This window comes from Haplochromis burtoni, unplaced genomic scaffold, assembly GCF_018398535.1.
Source record: "Haplochromis burtoni strain Fernald_Lab_line unplaced genomic scaffold, NCSU_Asbu1 Contig_11, whole genome shotgun sequence".
NCBI lineage: Eukaryota > Metazoa > Chordata > Actinopteri > Cichliformes > Cichlidae > Haplochromis > Haplochromis burtoni.
In genome coordinates, this window is record NW_024582372.1 from 762,814 (window position 1) to 776,137 (window position 13,324).

Sequence of the window (13,324 nt, forward strand, 5' to 3'; positions counted from 1 at the left end):
GTTTCGTTAGGATCGTCCCTCTGAGCCACCGTAGCAATGATAAACATTGACAAGCAGCTGTTCCGTTAGTATTATGTTACAGAGCTCACGTGTACGATATTACTGCGTGGAGTGCATCCGAGTGTTGTAGAATAAACCTACCCGTGGCTCTAATAAAGCGATGGATCCCGTCATAAAAATCAACCCGGGTAGGTCAAGTGTTTTGTAAAACGTTTGTTTTGCCGTTAAAATTGTTGTTAAAGTCGTCGATTCGCTAAATGTGATGCTGAAAACGTAAATGTTGCTTCGGTTAGCGTTTATGTTAAACTCCAATTTTCTCTCCAGGAGGATCGAAATGGGACATTCGTCAGAAAGTTTGGGACTACATAGAAGAAAAGAATCTGGCAAACTTTCCGAGGCCCGTCCACAACAGAATCCCAAATTTCAAGGCAGGTTAAAGCAGTTTAGCTGAAGAGCTGCAGCGCAGTTCCCATTCAAATCAATGCACTGGCAGGTCAACCTCTGCCACTAGTCTCCAGTTTTTTCCTCCCTCCTTCTCGAATTAAAAAAAATATATATACTTGAAAAAAAGAAAGAAGAGGAAAAATCTGAGCCTGTGACTGTCTGGGTTATATGTAAAGTACTGTAAGTAAATAAATAACTGAAGAAAATAATAAGGGCTGTAGGGGTGAAATTCTTGCTACACTCAGGGTACCAGCACAGCTTCTGACTGATGTTCTTAAATTTTGAATCACTAATGGCTGTCTTGTCTCTGTGCATGCATACATGTCTTTTCCTGTGCACCTATTGACCAGGGTGCAGGTAAGGCATGTTACAGCCTTGCAGGCCTGCAGGAGTTCAAGTCCAGCCAGACAGTCAAAGTTAACCCAGACAGACCCCAGCAGCAGGCACGCTTTATCACCTTGGAAGTAAGTTGACTCGAGGACCCTATGATCAGATGCCTTCCTTTCTGCTGTAGGGTGCTTTTGCGGCCTGCGCCAAGGTGTTGGAGCTGCAGGCGTTCATCCACACATCTGAGGTGAAGGTGGATCCTGACAAACCTCTGGAGGGTGCTCGGCTGGCAGTGCTGCAGGTAGCACTGCAGTGTTGGGAAAAAAACAAAGTACCAAGAAGCAGAGTGCCTCAGGCTGGATTACATGATTTTCTTTTGAATTTTTAAATGCAAGCAGAATTTTAAATGAGAAATTTTAGACTGTTTTATTACAGTCTAGAACAGGGGTGTCAAACTCCAGTCCTCGAGGGCTGGTGTCCTGAAACTTTTAAATGTGTTCCTGCTGTAGCACACCTGAATAACTTAACTAGGTCATTAGCAACACTCTATAGAACTTAACTGCATGCTGAGGTGGCAACCCCTGAACCTGCTCAAGTAAATTGAAGTAAAGTGTTTGGAAAAATTTACTTCTAAAAGTACTTTTATTGCACCATGTTCATTCACTCATGAGCTGCTGTAACATGAATCAAATGGCTGAATTGCCACCTCGGCATGCAGTCAAGTTCTATGGCAGGGGTGTCGAACTCCAGGCCTCGAGGGCCGATGTCCTGGGTGTTTTAGATGCGTCCTTGATCCAACACAGGTGATTTAAATGGCTAAATGAGCTCCTCAACATGTCCTCAGGTTCTCCAGAGGCCTGGTAATGAACTACTCATTTGATTCAGGCGTGTTGACCCAGGTTGAGATCTAAAACCTGCAGAATACCGGCCCTCGAGACCTGGAGTTTGACACCCCTGTTCTATGGAGTCTTGCTAATGACCTACTTATGTTATTCGGGTGTGCTGCAGCAGGGACACATGGAAAAGTTTCAGGACACCGGCCCTCAAGAACTGGAGTTTGCACCTGTGGTCAAGAATTTGCTACATAAGATTGTTATTGTATAATATCCTGTAGGTTCTTTGTAAAGTCACATTTCAGCCACATCAGTGTTTTGCATCAGTTAAATTTAAATGTTTTTGTTTTTTGTAATTTTGCCATCACTCCACTGATTTTATTCAGCTCAGTTTTAATTTCTAGTCCTATTAAATAACTCAGGATCTTTTTTTAAATTTTATTTATTTTTATTTATTTATTTTTAACATTTTACTGAAATAATTTTTGCAGGCACGGAAAACTTTGTTGGTCCCAACTCCTCGTCTTCGTACAGGCCTTTTCAATAGGATTACTCCACCTGAAGGGGCTAGCAAAGAACAACTACGCATATGTTCTTCCTCTCAGGTATAAATGTACTAATGTTTGCTCTTATTTGTCAGCATTGTCATTCCTCTTTAAATTCCCAATAATGATAATTAGATTTTCTTTCTTCTTTCTTCTGAAACCTTCAAACCATCTCCAGGGTGTGAAAGACTTCAGTGTACCTGTTGGCCTGGATGCAAAAATTAAAATTGACCTGATGGTGGTTGGTTCTGTGGCGGTGTCGGAGAAAGGTGACTTATACACCATGTCACGATACTATTTCAGTTTCATATTGGTAACCTAAATTATTTATGATTGTGGGAGAGCAACAGACTAGTGAATTCAAGACCAAGTTTACCATACATGCACTAAAATATATAAAATCTAAAGAAAATGCAGTACTCCTTAAATAGTAGTTAGAACCACGTGTGCAATTTACTGTTTATTATTGCAGAATAGACAATATTTTTTCAGTTCAAAGTAAAACAATTTTTTTCTTTATTTTCATATATACAATAGTAACACTGTTGGATACTTATATTAAACGTGGCCAAAGTTTCAGCCAATGAGTTTAGGGTATATATAAGCCAGCTGAAAGGTGGCTTAAAGGAGACGAGTGAAAATGGTGTCACAGAGATTATGAACGGAGAGACTGCAGCAAGGTTAGTTTAGTCAACTGTGCTGCAGTCCAAGAGGAAAACTATGCTGCAAATGAGCTCAATAGGTCTCCTTGAACCTCTAAAGATGGAAAAGGCAGCATGTGCTGCAAAACCTGCTTTTTCAAGCATGAATTTACAATTATTAGCTGAGTAATGAACAACATAGTCTGTTATTATATAGCGATTCTCCTAAATCACTACTTGGGTGATTATAAATTGTTTTATGCAAGGCTTGTTTACTACACAGTGGAAAATGATGAGAGGCTGTGCTGACTGAAAGCAGAATGGAACAAAGGTATTGTGATTGCTGCACGTGTCTAAGCCTATTGAGGCACTTCTGCACACTCTGCCAGCATAGAGGAAAAAGAGCAGAAATAAGATTGAGGCAGATGTACGTAATCAGATCCCTTCTGCTTATTGTGGCTTCTCCTGTGTTCTTCCCGCCATGTAAATTGTCTGCTAACCGCACTCCATGGTGATCCTCATTTCTAAAATGCCCAAGATAACTCATGCAGTACTGCAGCGAAACACATGTTTTACTGTAAGGCAGTATAAAGGAGTTTACAAATCTCCAAAAGGATTTCGTAAACTGCACAGTATACATTTTTAAATTAAGTTTCCCTCTCTGCCTTCCGCTGTAGGCTTTCGGATTGGAAAAGGAGAAGGCTTTGCTGACTTGGAGTATGGAATGATGGCTTCAATGGGTGCCGTGAATGAGTCTACTGTGGTGGTTACTGTTGTCCATGACTGCCAGGTTGGTTTGCGCATTCAGTTTGATCTCACTGAGCAGTTCAAATGTTTTATGGATCTTGTTTTGCAATAAGCAGCTTGTCCCTTTTTACAAAGCTAAAGAACACGTTGGTATTAAAATGAGGAATAATACAGTTTTAAATAAAGATGTGCAGCTCGAACTGACATGAACAGACATAGTTTAGAGTTTTTTTTCCTCCCACTTTTTGTTTCAGCATTAGTAATTTGAATACTTGAGGAATAACTGTGCTTTCAGGTGATGGACATTCCAGAAGATCTAATGGGAAGTCATGACCTGACTGTAGACTACATCCTCACACCGACCAGAGTTATTAAAACAGATTGCCAGTTGCCTAAGCCACGTGGAATCATCTGGAATAAGGTAACCTGAGTGTGCTTGTTTTTGCTTTGTGTAAAGCATAGTAGTTATTTCATAGTCAACTTGATTTTGAGAGGTCAAGGCTGCCCTGACCTGATACATGTCATTCCTCATGTCTCCCCTCAAATCTCTGTGATGGATTTATCTAGAAGAGGGGCATACAAAAAAGCGTTCAGTAAAACATAGCTGAAAGTAACTGATTTGAACACTGGAAAAATTATGACGTTAATGCCTTTATCTATGAAAGACTTAACATCTGTGATTAATGCTTCGCTCTTAGTATGTGGATTTCCATTACTGAAAAATAATGTTATTGGAAAAATCCTGCACCTTTTAAAAATGTTTTTCAGTCAATAATCTGATAATATGGATGTTCCAGTAAGATGACTTGCTCTGAAAGTATGTTTTTCATGAATGTTTGATCAGGTCTCCACCCCTGTTGTCATTCAACATAATGAAACCGGCATTTAGAGGGAGAATAAATGCCCAACACTAAATTTAAAAAAGAACAAAAAAAAAAAAAAAACAACTGAAGTTTTTGTGTTCAGAAAGTATACATTAGCTTGTACTAATCTCTTCTACAATTTAGGACAAGACAAGATATGACAATAGCACACATGAGTCTTTATAATTACTTCATGGGATCAAATATTAACATAGAGTTTATAGGAAAATGCGCTGCTTTGGTTACATGACAAAAATTTTGCGTTTCCTTAGTAACACTGCCCTCTAGTGGACACATAGAAAACCTACAGCTCACTGGAGGACGGTCTATCCAGCATTGTTTATTCTTCTGAGTGCACTTACTGTAATAATGCCATTTTGCAAAAAAAATAAAAAAATTCCAGTTATTTTCTTTTTTATTTCTTAGAAATAAAAAAAAAAGTTTTAGTTTTTATGAATGGTGTGTACAGTACACACTTATGTAAAATTGTTTACTTTAAAAAAACAAACACAGTTAATTAGTTTGTTTTATCTTGGGAATTTTACTGATATATTTATAGTGCTTTATCAGTCTTATTTACCACTCATTTCACATCATCGTCTGTATTTAAATCAGCCTGGACCATAAACAGCTTCTGATTTACTGACAGTGGCACAAAGATGAAATGTGTTTTTCCTCTTGATAATTTATCTTTAATTAGACATAGGTAAAGGTTATTTTTCTTATGTGGTAAGTTTGTGTGTAACCTCTGGGTTCCTTACAACATGCATATAAGTAAACAGGACCCAGTGACCTCATAGACAGGAAGGCCGTGTCTGATCATCAAAGGCTTCTCTGCCCAGCCACCTTGGCTCTGCAGGGGAATGACGGGTCAAACAGGCCAGTGTAAAAACAATAGGTCCGTATATCCTTTACAGGACTGGTCAGCATCAAAGTCTGCCAAGACACTTGAAGACTCAACAAATCAAGATAGCAGTCTTTATTTTTAACTGCTTGGGAAGTGAAATATCCTGCTGGTATTAAGATGGTTTTTAAGCATGGGCTGTGAGGAGCTATCAGCTTTCTCTTTATTATGAATAGGTGCATTGCATCGGCCCTGAGCAGGTCTGTTTGTATGCTGTGTGAGACACATTTTTTTCATTTCAGCATTACTGAGTCTGTCCAGTTTTGTCTTCAGCTGGACACAGAAAAGCTGCAAAAGATCCCCATCCTGAAGAAGCTGCGTGCTCTTGAAGAACAAGCTGGAAAGGATGTAACACTGGGGGCAGCGCCTGTTGCGGCAGAAGCTGGTCTGCACGCCAGTCAACCCAAAAGGCAAACCAGACGGAGGCTGAGGCCAAACACACAGCAGGATGCTGAGGGAGAATCCAGCCAGGACTCTAGACTGGAAAAAAGAATAGCGGGAGAACCAAAAGCCAGACAGCATCTGACTAGAATGAATAAAGAAAGCAGAGGAGACGGCAAGGCAGGTAACGGGCAAGAAATTGGCAAGACAATAAAGGGAAAAAGTAGAGGGAACACAAAGGAGCAGGTCCCAGAAGAGGGTGGGAATGAAGTCAAATCTCAGCGTAAGCTCCATCTGAGTGTGACAACAGTTTATCTGGGAGGAATCCCTGCTGGGCTGCGTGTTAGTGAGCTGAAAACCGCCCTCCGAGAGAGGGAGGCCACTCCACTGAGACTCACCTGGCAGGGAGCTCAGCACAGGGCCTTCCTGGATTACAGTGACCCCCACGCTGCAGATCAGGCCCTGGAGGCTCTGCAGGGGCTCGCTCTCAATGGTCACAGTCTGCAGGCTGAACTGGCCAAGAGCCAGCGAGGAGGCAGGAAATCTGGACAATCCAGTAGAAGACCAAAACCAGCAGCGGCTCCGAAGTCTGAAGTATCAGCACCAGATGCTAAGAGTGATGCCACAGAAAAAACTGAGCAGTAAAAGCAGTAAGAAATATACCTAATGTAATGCTTAAGTTGTTTACAGTTTTGGATAACTGCAAACACCATAAAAGGAGTTGATTGTTTTTTTTGCTTTAAAAAAAAATATGAACAAAAATGTGATTTATTAGAAGAGAACACATTTGAACCTAGCAGGCTTGACTAAATATTAACAACACCTGAAACTATGAGAGTAGTGAACCTTGTGCTGATTTGAATCCAGACAAATTCTATAACGACTAAGATTTTGCAATATGCTCTGTTAAGTGGGCTACAGGAGCTTTCTTTCTTTAAATTTGTCCCAATCGTTTTCTCTTCAAAGTGCCTTTATCAGAGATTCTTAGAAACACAACACTCATTTTCTCTTTCAGTCTACAAACTGCATGCAGTACTTTTGCTACCATACAATAATTAAAAAAAAAATTAAAAAGGCTAGTGCTTTTTTTATTTATTTTTTTTCCCCCTCAAAACTAGCTGTCAGTATTATCACATCCATGATGTTGCCAGACCTGTTTGTCTGCATCCTACTTGTTTAAAAATGGGTTCGTTTTGTTCAAAATGGCACCTGCGTGTGGCAAGTCACAACATTTGATCATTTGAGTCACAAAACTGGGAGTAAAATATAACATTTCATCATCTAACAATAGTCTAGCCACGCAGGCTTCTACCTTTGACCATTTTTGTCTTTTTCATTGTCCAAATTCATCCAGATTTACAGAACTTGTGAACAGACTCCAAGTGTTTAAAGTTTAATGAACTTTAATGAGACTACAGAAATGTAAAGAGTTTACAAATAACTGTGACTTAGTTGTGATTTTCTTGACTTGATTGATTCTTGTACATAACACGGGATTATTGGATAGTCTCTACTACTGTATGATTTTCTTTTTTTTTTTTTTTTTTAACCATGAAAATCTAAAACGGGCAGATTACAACGATAAACAGGGGAAGAGCTAAAGGCCTCTATTGCTGCTGTTCTGTTTTCTTTGTTTTTGTTTTGTTTTTTAGCTAGCGTTCATTTTTACAGTTATATTTGCACCATTATAGTGACTAAATACCAGTGAGAGTGTGATGCTGCCCTCAATATTAGATAAATTTGCTTCACATGACTTTACTTATTTCTTCACTAAAGCGTTTGACTGTACCCGTTAACACTGAGTGTCTTTTTATGAAAAACAAACAAAAAAGAAAATTGATGGATTATAAATGTTCACAAGGTTTTGCAGAATTTGGAGATCCGATTCTGAAGTTCCCCACCACCTCAAACCATCGTTCTCGTGAAGAGGCAGAACTATGTTGTTAGTGGTTAAATATGATATTTCAGGCCCGTTATTGGATTTTCATAAAACTTGATGTGTTTCACCCAGTTGTAACGTATAAAATGCCAGCTTGTAAACTTGAAATAGTTTTAAGCTTAAAGAAAACTTTAAAAGATTAATTCATTTTTGCAGAGTGACATTTTTCTTATTCTCTGTTTGGAAAATGTGTCTGTTAACATTACCTTCAAACTTCTGTAAACCCGAGTGCTAGATAACCTGCCCAATGACTCTATTTTTTTCTTCTTCTGTTTACACCTGTCTCTGTAGCTGCACTGCCATTACCTAAGAAATTAACCCATAGATGTCCTGTTTTGCACTAAAGTCTTGGCAGGATTGGGACACAAGCAGTGTGTCTGTCTGCACAGTACCAGGCCTCTGGCTTTTTATGGAGCTGTCATCCAGGCCTGGCCAGGGAACAGCTGTGGAACGCCATCTCTCTCCCTCAGCCCTCCAGAGCACTGAACCTTGGCAAATGTCATCAGTTTGTTAATGCTCTGTTCCACTGCTGTTAAGCCTGCTTACCCCTGTGCTCAATGGCATGCTCGTTTTACTGGGGTTCAGTCAGTGGTCATGTGGTGAGATTGCAAAGCGTATCACTGTGGAGCATGTTACATCCCCTTGTAAAGATGTAGTTGTACACACAAACATCAGCAAACATGACTTAACCGTCAAGATTAAAGAAGATAACAAAAGGCCTCAAACCGCAGTTGGTTTACTTAATCTAAATCACAAGCATGAGCATCGGATTAATCTGCACTGACTGTGTTGATGCACTTAATAGATTGTATCCACCATACTCTTACATTAGGAACAACTTTTTAAACGCCATAAATGTTGCTTGAAACTTGAAGAAATTTAAAATAAGAAACGACGTCCGGATTTATTTATTTTTTTTTAATGATTTGCGGTCATTCAGATGAAAAAATTGCCAAATTGGTTTTAAGCCGCACAGACATGCGTGTTTGTGAATGTCGAAAAACAACAGTTAAAATTAATTGATCAGAAATCTGATAAAGGAAAAAAAAACGTGTCCCTTATAATAATTTGCATCTGTAAAATTAAAATATTTTGACTCTGAGATAAGATAACCAGGATTTTACACAGTACAATACACGTTATGCGTATTATTTATGAGTACTTTTAACTGCTTATTATTTTTGTCTTTGCAGTATCATGAGTGGTATATCTATTTTATGTAACAAAAACAACTCATTTTAGATGAGAAATAAAGATGTTCTTCTTTATGAAACATCGGCCCTACTGTTTTTTCTTTGTTTTTAATTTTCCTAGGCCAATTTTCTGTTGTACAATTACGCATTTTGCGGAACACTCCAAAACTAATTATTACAAAGTTATGCTCCTTAAATTAGATCAGCGCAATTTATTGTATTTCCACCATGGCAAGAAATGTTCTTTGGACAAATGCGTCTGAGGAAAACAACTGCCTCACTGCCAAAGCAACGGGACTGCTGCAGGTTTTCACCCTGTAACCAGACGCGTGTGAGATCTCTGCCTCGGATTTGTTACGCCTTAACTACTGCACACTCTCAACAGATCGAAGACATGTTACGATTAACCTTTCAAACCCTTGACTGTTAATGTTCACCAGTCGACCAATGAATTGGGAAAAGTTTAGTTTCTTCTAATAATTCTAATTTTCAAAGTTGGACATCAACTGTAGGTGAAAACAACAGACTGCTGCAGTAATTGCTTGAAATAGAAGACCTAACTGCACCACAGTGACAACTGTCTGTAGTACCGAGGGTACCGGTTGTGCTTTAAACCCTAAATAAACGAACCATCGCTTTACATTAAAGAATTGCAATAATATACATTTACACGAGAAGGCTGCTGAAGAATTGGACACACACACAAAAAAAGCTTCCCATCTTTAAATAAGCTAATTTGGGGTTAATTATGCAATAAGGATCACTGTCTTTGCATCTGTTTACAAGGCATGTTTGCTTGCAGGACCATCGCCCCCGAAAATTGTCTGCGTGCGATAAAATCGAAATGGATGTCGTTTGGTGGAATTGTCGGCTTAAAGAGCCGAAAAGATATTTTATTTCTTAATGCTTTGTTGTAATATAGTCTAAAGACAAACCCTCGCTGGTGGACCCTTTGCTAGACTCCCCCCCCCCCCCCCCTTCTTCTACCAATGTATACAATGCTGAAAGTAATGGTCTACATATAGCTGACACAAAAGACATAACAGTGTTTACAATATATCCTCAATTTTTCATTTTAAAACAAATAATAAGCGTTCTGACAAATATTGCCAATAAAGCATATAACTCCTTGGCCAGTTCGCCTGAAATTAAAATATAGGCCTACAGAATAAATAAAAAAAAAGTTGCGCTTATAGGTTATTCAAAAAGTGCCGTCATTGTTTTTACACAGTATACAGTATATGGACTTACATTATACAGGCTATGTAACGTCCATAATTGTTCATCTCAGAATCTAACATTTGTATGCAAGTCCAAAAAAATGAAAGGAAAAAAAAGGTTAAAACCTTGGGCGGGGGAATTTTTTGCTTTTTTTTTTTTTTTTTTCTTTTTTTTAAACATTGACCTACTTTAACAAGATGAATACACAAGAACAAAAGTGTGAAGTGGTAGTCATCCGCTCTGCAGGACTAAGTACCCAAACAACAGCAGGGTGTCTTACGCCCACGCTTTACCCCGCTGGTCGATGTTGATGAAGATGGCATAAAAGAGTTTGTTTTTAATTATTATTATATATTATTATGTGGTTGCTTTATAATTGGCCTGTCTCCGTGTCTCTGTCCCTGTGTGTAACAGCACAGAGAAGTAGTCCAATCTACTTGAAGCAGTGAGCACTCTCCAGGACTGGGGCATGCCTCTCAGTGGTAGTTTACTCATTCGTTGTTCATTTCAGTCCGTTTTGCTTCATGGCTCAAGTCTGTGACACCATCTTCTAGTCTCTAGACTGTCCACGGAGGACATCACATCACGCAGGGCTTAATGTCCTGGTAGGAGACCTGTTGGTGGTGATAGTAGGAGCCGCTGCTCGGTGAGTGCATGGCTGAGGAAGTCATGGCGTTGAACGAGAAGACGAACTCCTTTCGGTCACACATGCTGGGAGACTGGGAATGGTACCGAGGAATACCTGCAAAAAAGCATTTAAAACATGAATGGAAATGCTACTAATAATAATAATTTTAAAGGGTCACTTTTAAATGTAATGTACTTGAAGGCTAGTAACCTATGTTACCTTATGTTCCCCCAGTTAAGAAAAATGTTGTTTATAGTTCTGAAATAAAAAGTTATTTAAATGCTTACAAGTTATTTGCAACACGATTTGATTGGTAATCTTGCTGATACTAGACTAATTATCCAGTTCTACAGACCTTCGCTATGCGTTCTGGAAACCCTAATAATAAAACTGTTATATGTGGTGATAATAATAATAATAATAATAATAATAATAATAATAATAATAATAATAATAATAATAATATGCTCTATATCTACCATATTTTACCGCAAAAAGATTGCTGTATGTGTAGGCACTTTATATTCTGTGTAAGAAAGAAGTTTATATTTGTAAATTGAGCTTCACTCTATTATACTAACTGAAATGCATGCATTCCTCTTAGGGCCAAAGTCCATTTAGTAAACCCGATAAAGATTGTCAAAAGGGGAGGCGGGCTTGCAGGGCTAATTGACAGTGGCCCCTTTGCACGCCAGTCCCGGAGGACCGAGAGCCTCGAGGCAAGGCAGGCTGGACCTAACCGCGCTTGTTTTTTTTGTTTTTTTGTCCACAGATTGGCGTGACTCTAAACTCTCCCGGTAGACTCTTTCAACCATCTCTTGATTTATTATTTTTTAATACCACACGTTCAGGAGGTTTGAACCCCTCTGGTCTTCTGTCTGGGTTTTATTTTAATAAACCTGATTTATTATGTTTAATGATTCACAAAATACTGGAACTTTATTTACGAAAAAAGTGGTTAAATTGTGTTGTATCATTTCCTTAATAGCCTTAATTCCAATCCCTCAATTATGCACAGCACAGATAAGCCTTATGTTTACTGACTGCAGAATAAATCCGGCGCATTTCAGTGTGATGCTCTTCAGAATTACTCAACATTTCCACTAGGCCCAAGTTTGGCGCATGATATGTGGAATAAAATTCTGTAAACCACAGACATATGTGGACAGTATATTATCTCTGTTTCTATCCTCTAATAACCAAAGCGTCTTAATTTGAATAAAATCTTTCGTTTCCTTTATCTTTGTCATAGCTCGCAAATGTTCTTTATACCATCAGGCCCGGCTTCTCTGAACCTTTTGCGCTTTTTTTTTTAAATTAGAAAATTAAATATATATACACACACACATATAAACTTACCTTGTAAATCTGTGGTGCTGTGGCCATTCTGGTGCAGGTATGGTTGGTCTAGTGAATGTGTGGGCAAACTTGGCTGCAGTGGGTTCGCTCCTGGATTACAGGGGGACAGAGGCTGCTGCTTGATGTAGGAAGCCCCGTTATTCAATGAGGCCGAAGGGGCTGGAGCCCACGCAGAGGCTGAACTCGAGTATACGGGATGAGGCTCCATGACTCCTCCGCTGGTGAGCAGAGGGGAGGCGGAATTGTCGTGGTGGGGATAATCACTCCCAGTGGATCCTGTACAACTTCCCATGTAGGAATGTCCACTGTTGGTCGACAAGTGTGACATGGAGTGTCCGGACAGACCCATCCCTTCCATGTTACCTGCCAAGTGTCCATTCATCATCCCAATCCCACTGTCCAGAGACAAACTGTTGGGCGGACAGGATAGGCCCCCGCCGCTCCCTTGGAAGTTGTAAGACTCGGGGATGTGGTTGAATCCCAGGCCGTTCATCATGCTGTACATGGGCTTCAGCGCCTGGCACTTGCGCCTAAAACCCCTGGGTCTCCTTCTGAAGGAGCCTTCCTCGAACATAAACTCACTAGCCGGGTCAATAGTCCAGTAGTGTCCTTTCCCCGGTCGACCGAGGCCTTTGGGCAACTTAATGAAGCACTCGTTCAGGGACAAGTTGTGACGCACGGAGTTCTTCCATCCTTGGTACGAGCCTCGAAAAAACGGGAAGCGGCTCTGTAGAAACTGATATATTTCACTGAGGGTCAGGCGTTTTGTTGGAGAGCTCTGAATAGCCATAACTATTAAAGCTATGTAGGAATAAGGTGGTTTCTCTGGTCGTCGGATCCCTGCGTTTGTCTTTTTGGTTTTCGTAGTGGAGGAGGCAGTTTCCATCACCACCGTTTGTCCGTGTGGCTTCTCCGGAGCAGACATCGGGCTGCTCTGGGCAGGAGTCTGTGCTGGGGGCTGCTGAACCTCTGCCGTCATTAGTTAAATTTAATCTTCGAGACGGAAAACAAAAACAGAATTGCTTTTCCACCTATAAAAAATAGTAAGTTAGGTACTAAATTTGTGTCATAAAGAAAAAAAATCGAATAATGATAGTGGCGATAGAGGCAAAGGCGCGATTATCTTCTTAGCTGTTGCTTTTGATTCAGTCCTGCAGCAGTCTGAAGCCGGACCGCCTTGTACGCAGTGCCCGAAATGGGATAAAGAGAAGAACAGGAGCCGCTTTCCACTTCAGTTGGTGTGTTGTCGTGCGTCCGAGGAGCTCACTTTTTACTTATCTGTTGCCATCGGCGCATTGG

At 40.0% G+C, this 13,324-nt stretch overlaps 2 protein-coding genes and 1 long non-coding RNA gene across 5 annotated transcripts; 1 reads left to right on the top strand and 2 right to left on the bottom strand.

Annotated features, from left to right (window-relative positions):
• Positions 1-8,334, top strand: mthfsd (methenyltetrahydrofolate synthetase domain containing). 3 transcript variants are annotated; one of them, XM_042213685.1, is made up of 9 exons: positions 1-188; positions 325-428; positions 795-908; positions 2,096-2,209; positions 2,328-2,418; positions 3,468-3,580; positions 3,833-3,958; positions 5,578-6,335; positions 7,916-8,334. In XM_042213685.1, the coding sequence occupies exons 1-8, from the start codon at positions 161-163 to the stop codon at positions 6,328-6,330; spliced, it is 1,443 nt and encodes a 480-aa protein (XP_042069619.1). In that variant the 5' UTR covers positions 1-160; the 3' UTR covers positions 6,331-6,335; positions 7,916-8,334. The 3 variants fall into 3 exon arrangements, with proteins under 3 accessions (XP_042069619.1, XP_014196070.1, XP_014196072.1); XM_014340584.2 differs by having other exon boundaries at positions 5,578-8,334; XM_014340586.2 differs by lacking the exon at positions 795-908 and adding an exon at positions 959-1,072 and having other exon boundaries at positions 5,578-8,334.
• A 1,342-nt stretch (positions 8,335-9,676) lies between these two features.
• LOC121812216 lies at positions 9,677-10,172 on the bottom strand. The gene is made up of 2 exons (XR_006052929.1): positions 9,805-10,172; positions 9,677-9,772 (listed from the first exon to the last, which is right to left on the bottom strand). It is a non-coding gene; the product is annotated as an uncharacterized LOC121812216 (long non-coding RNA).
• A 5-nt stretch (positions 10,173-10,177) lies between these two features.
• Positions 10,178-13,324, bottom strand: foxf1 (forkhead box F1). The gene is made up of 2 exons (XM_005915175.3): positions 12,026-13,324; positions 10,178-10,780 (listed from the first exon to the last, which is right to left on the bottom strand). The coding sequence occupies exons 1-2, from the start codon at positions 13,002-13,004 to the stop codon at positions 10,617-10,619; spliced, it is 1,143 nt and encodes a 380-aa protein (XP_005915237.1). The 5' UTR covers positions 13,005-13,324; the 3' UTR covers positions 10,178-10,616.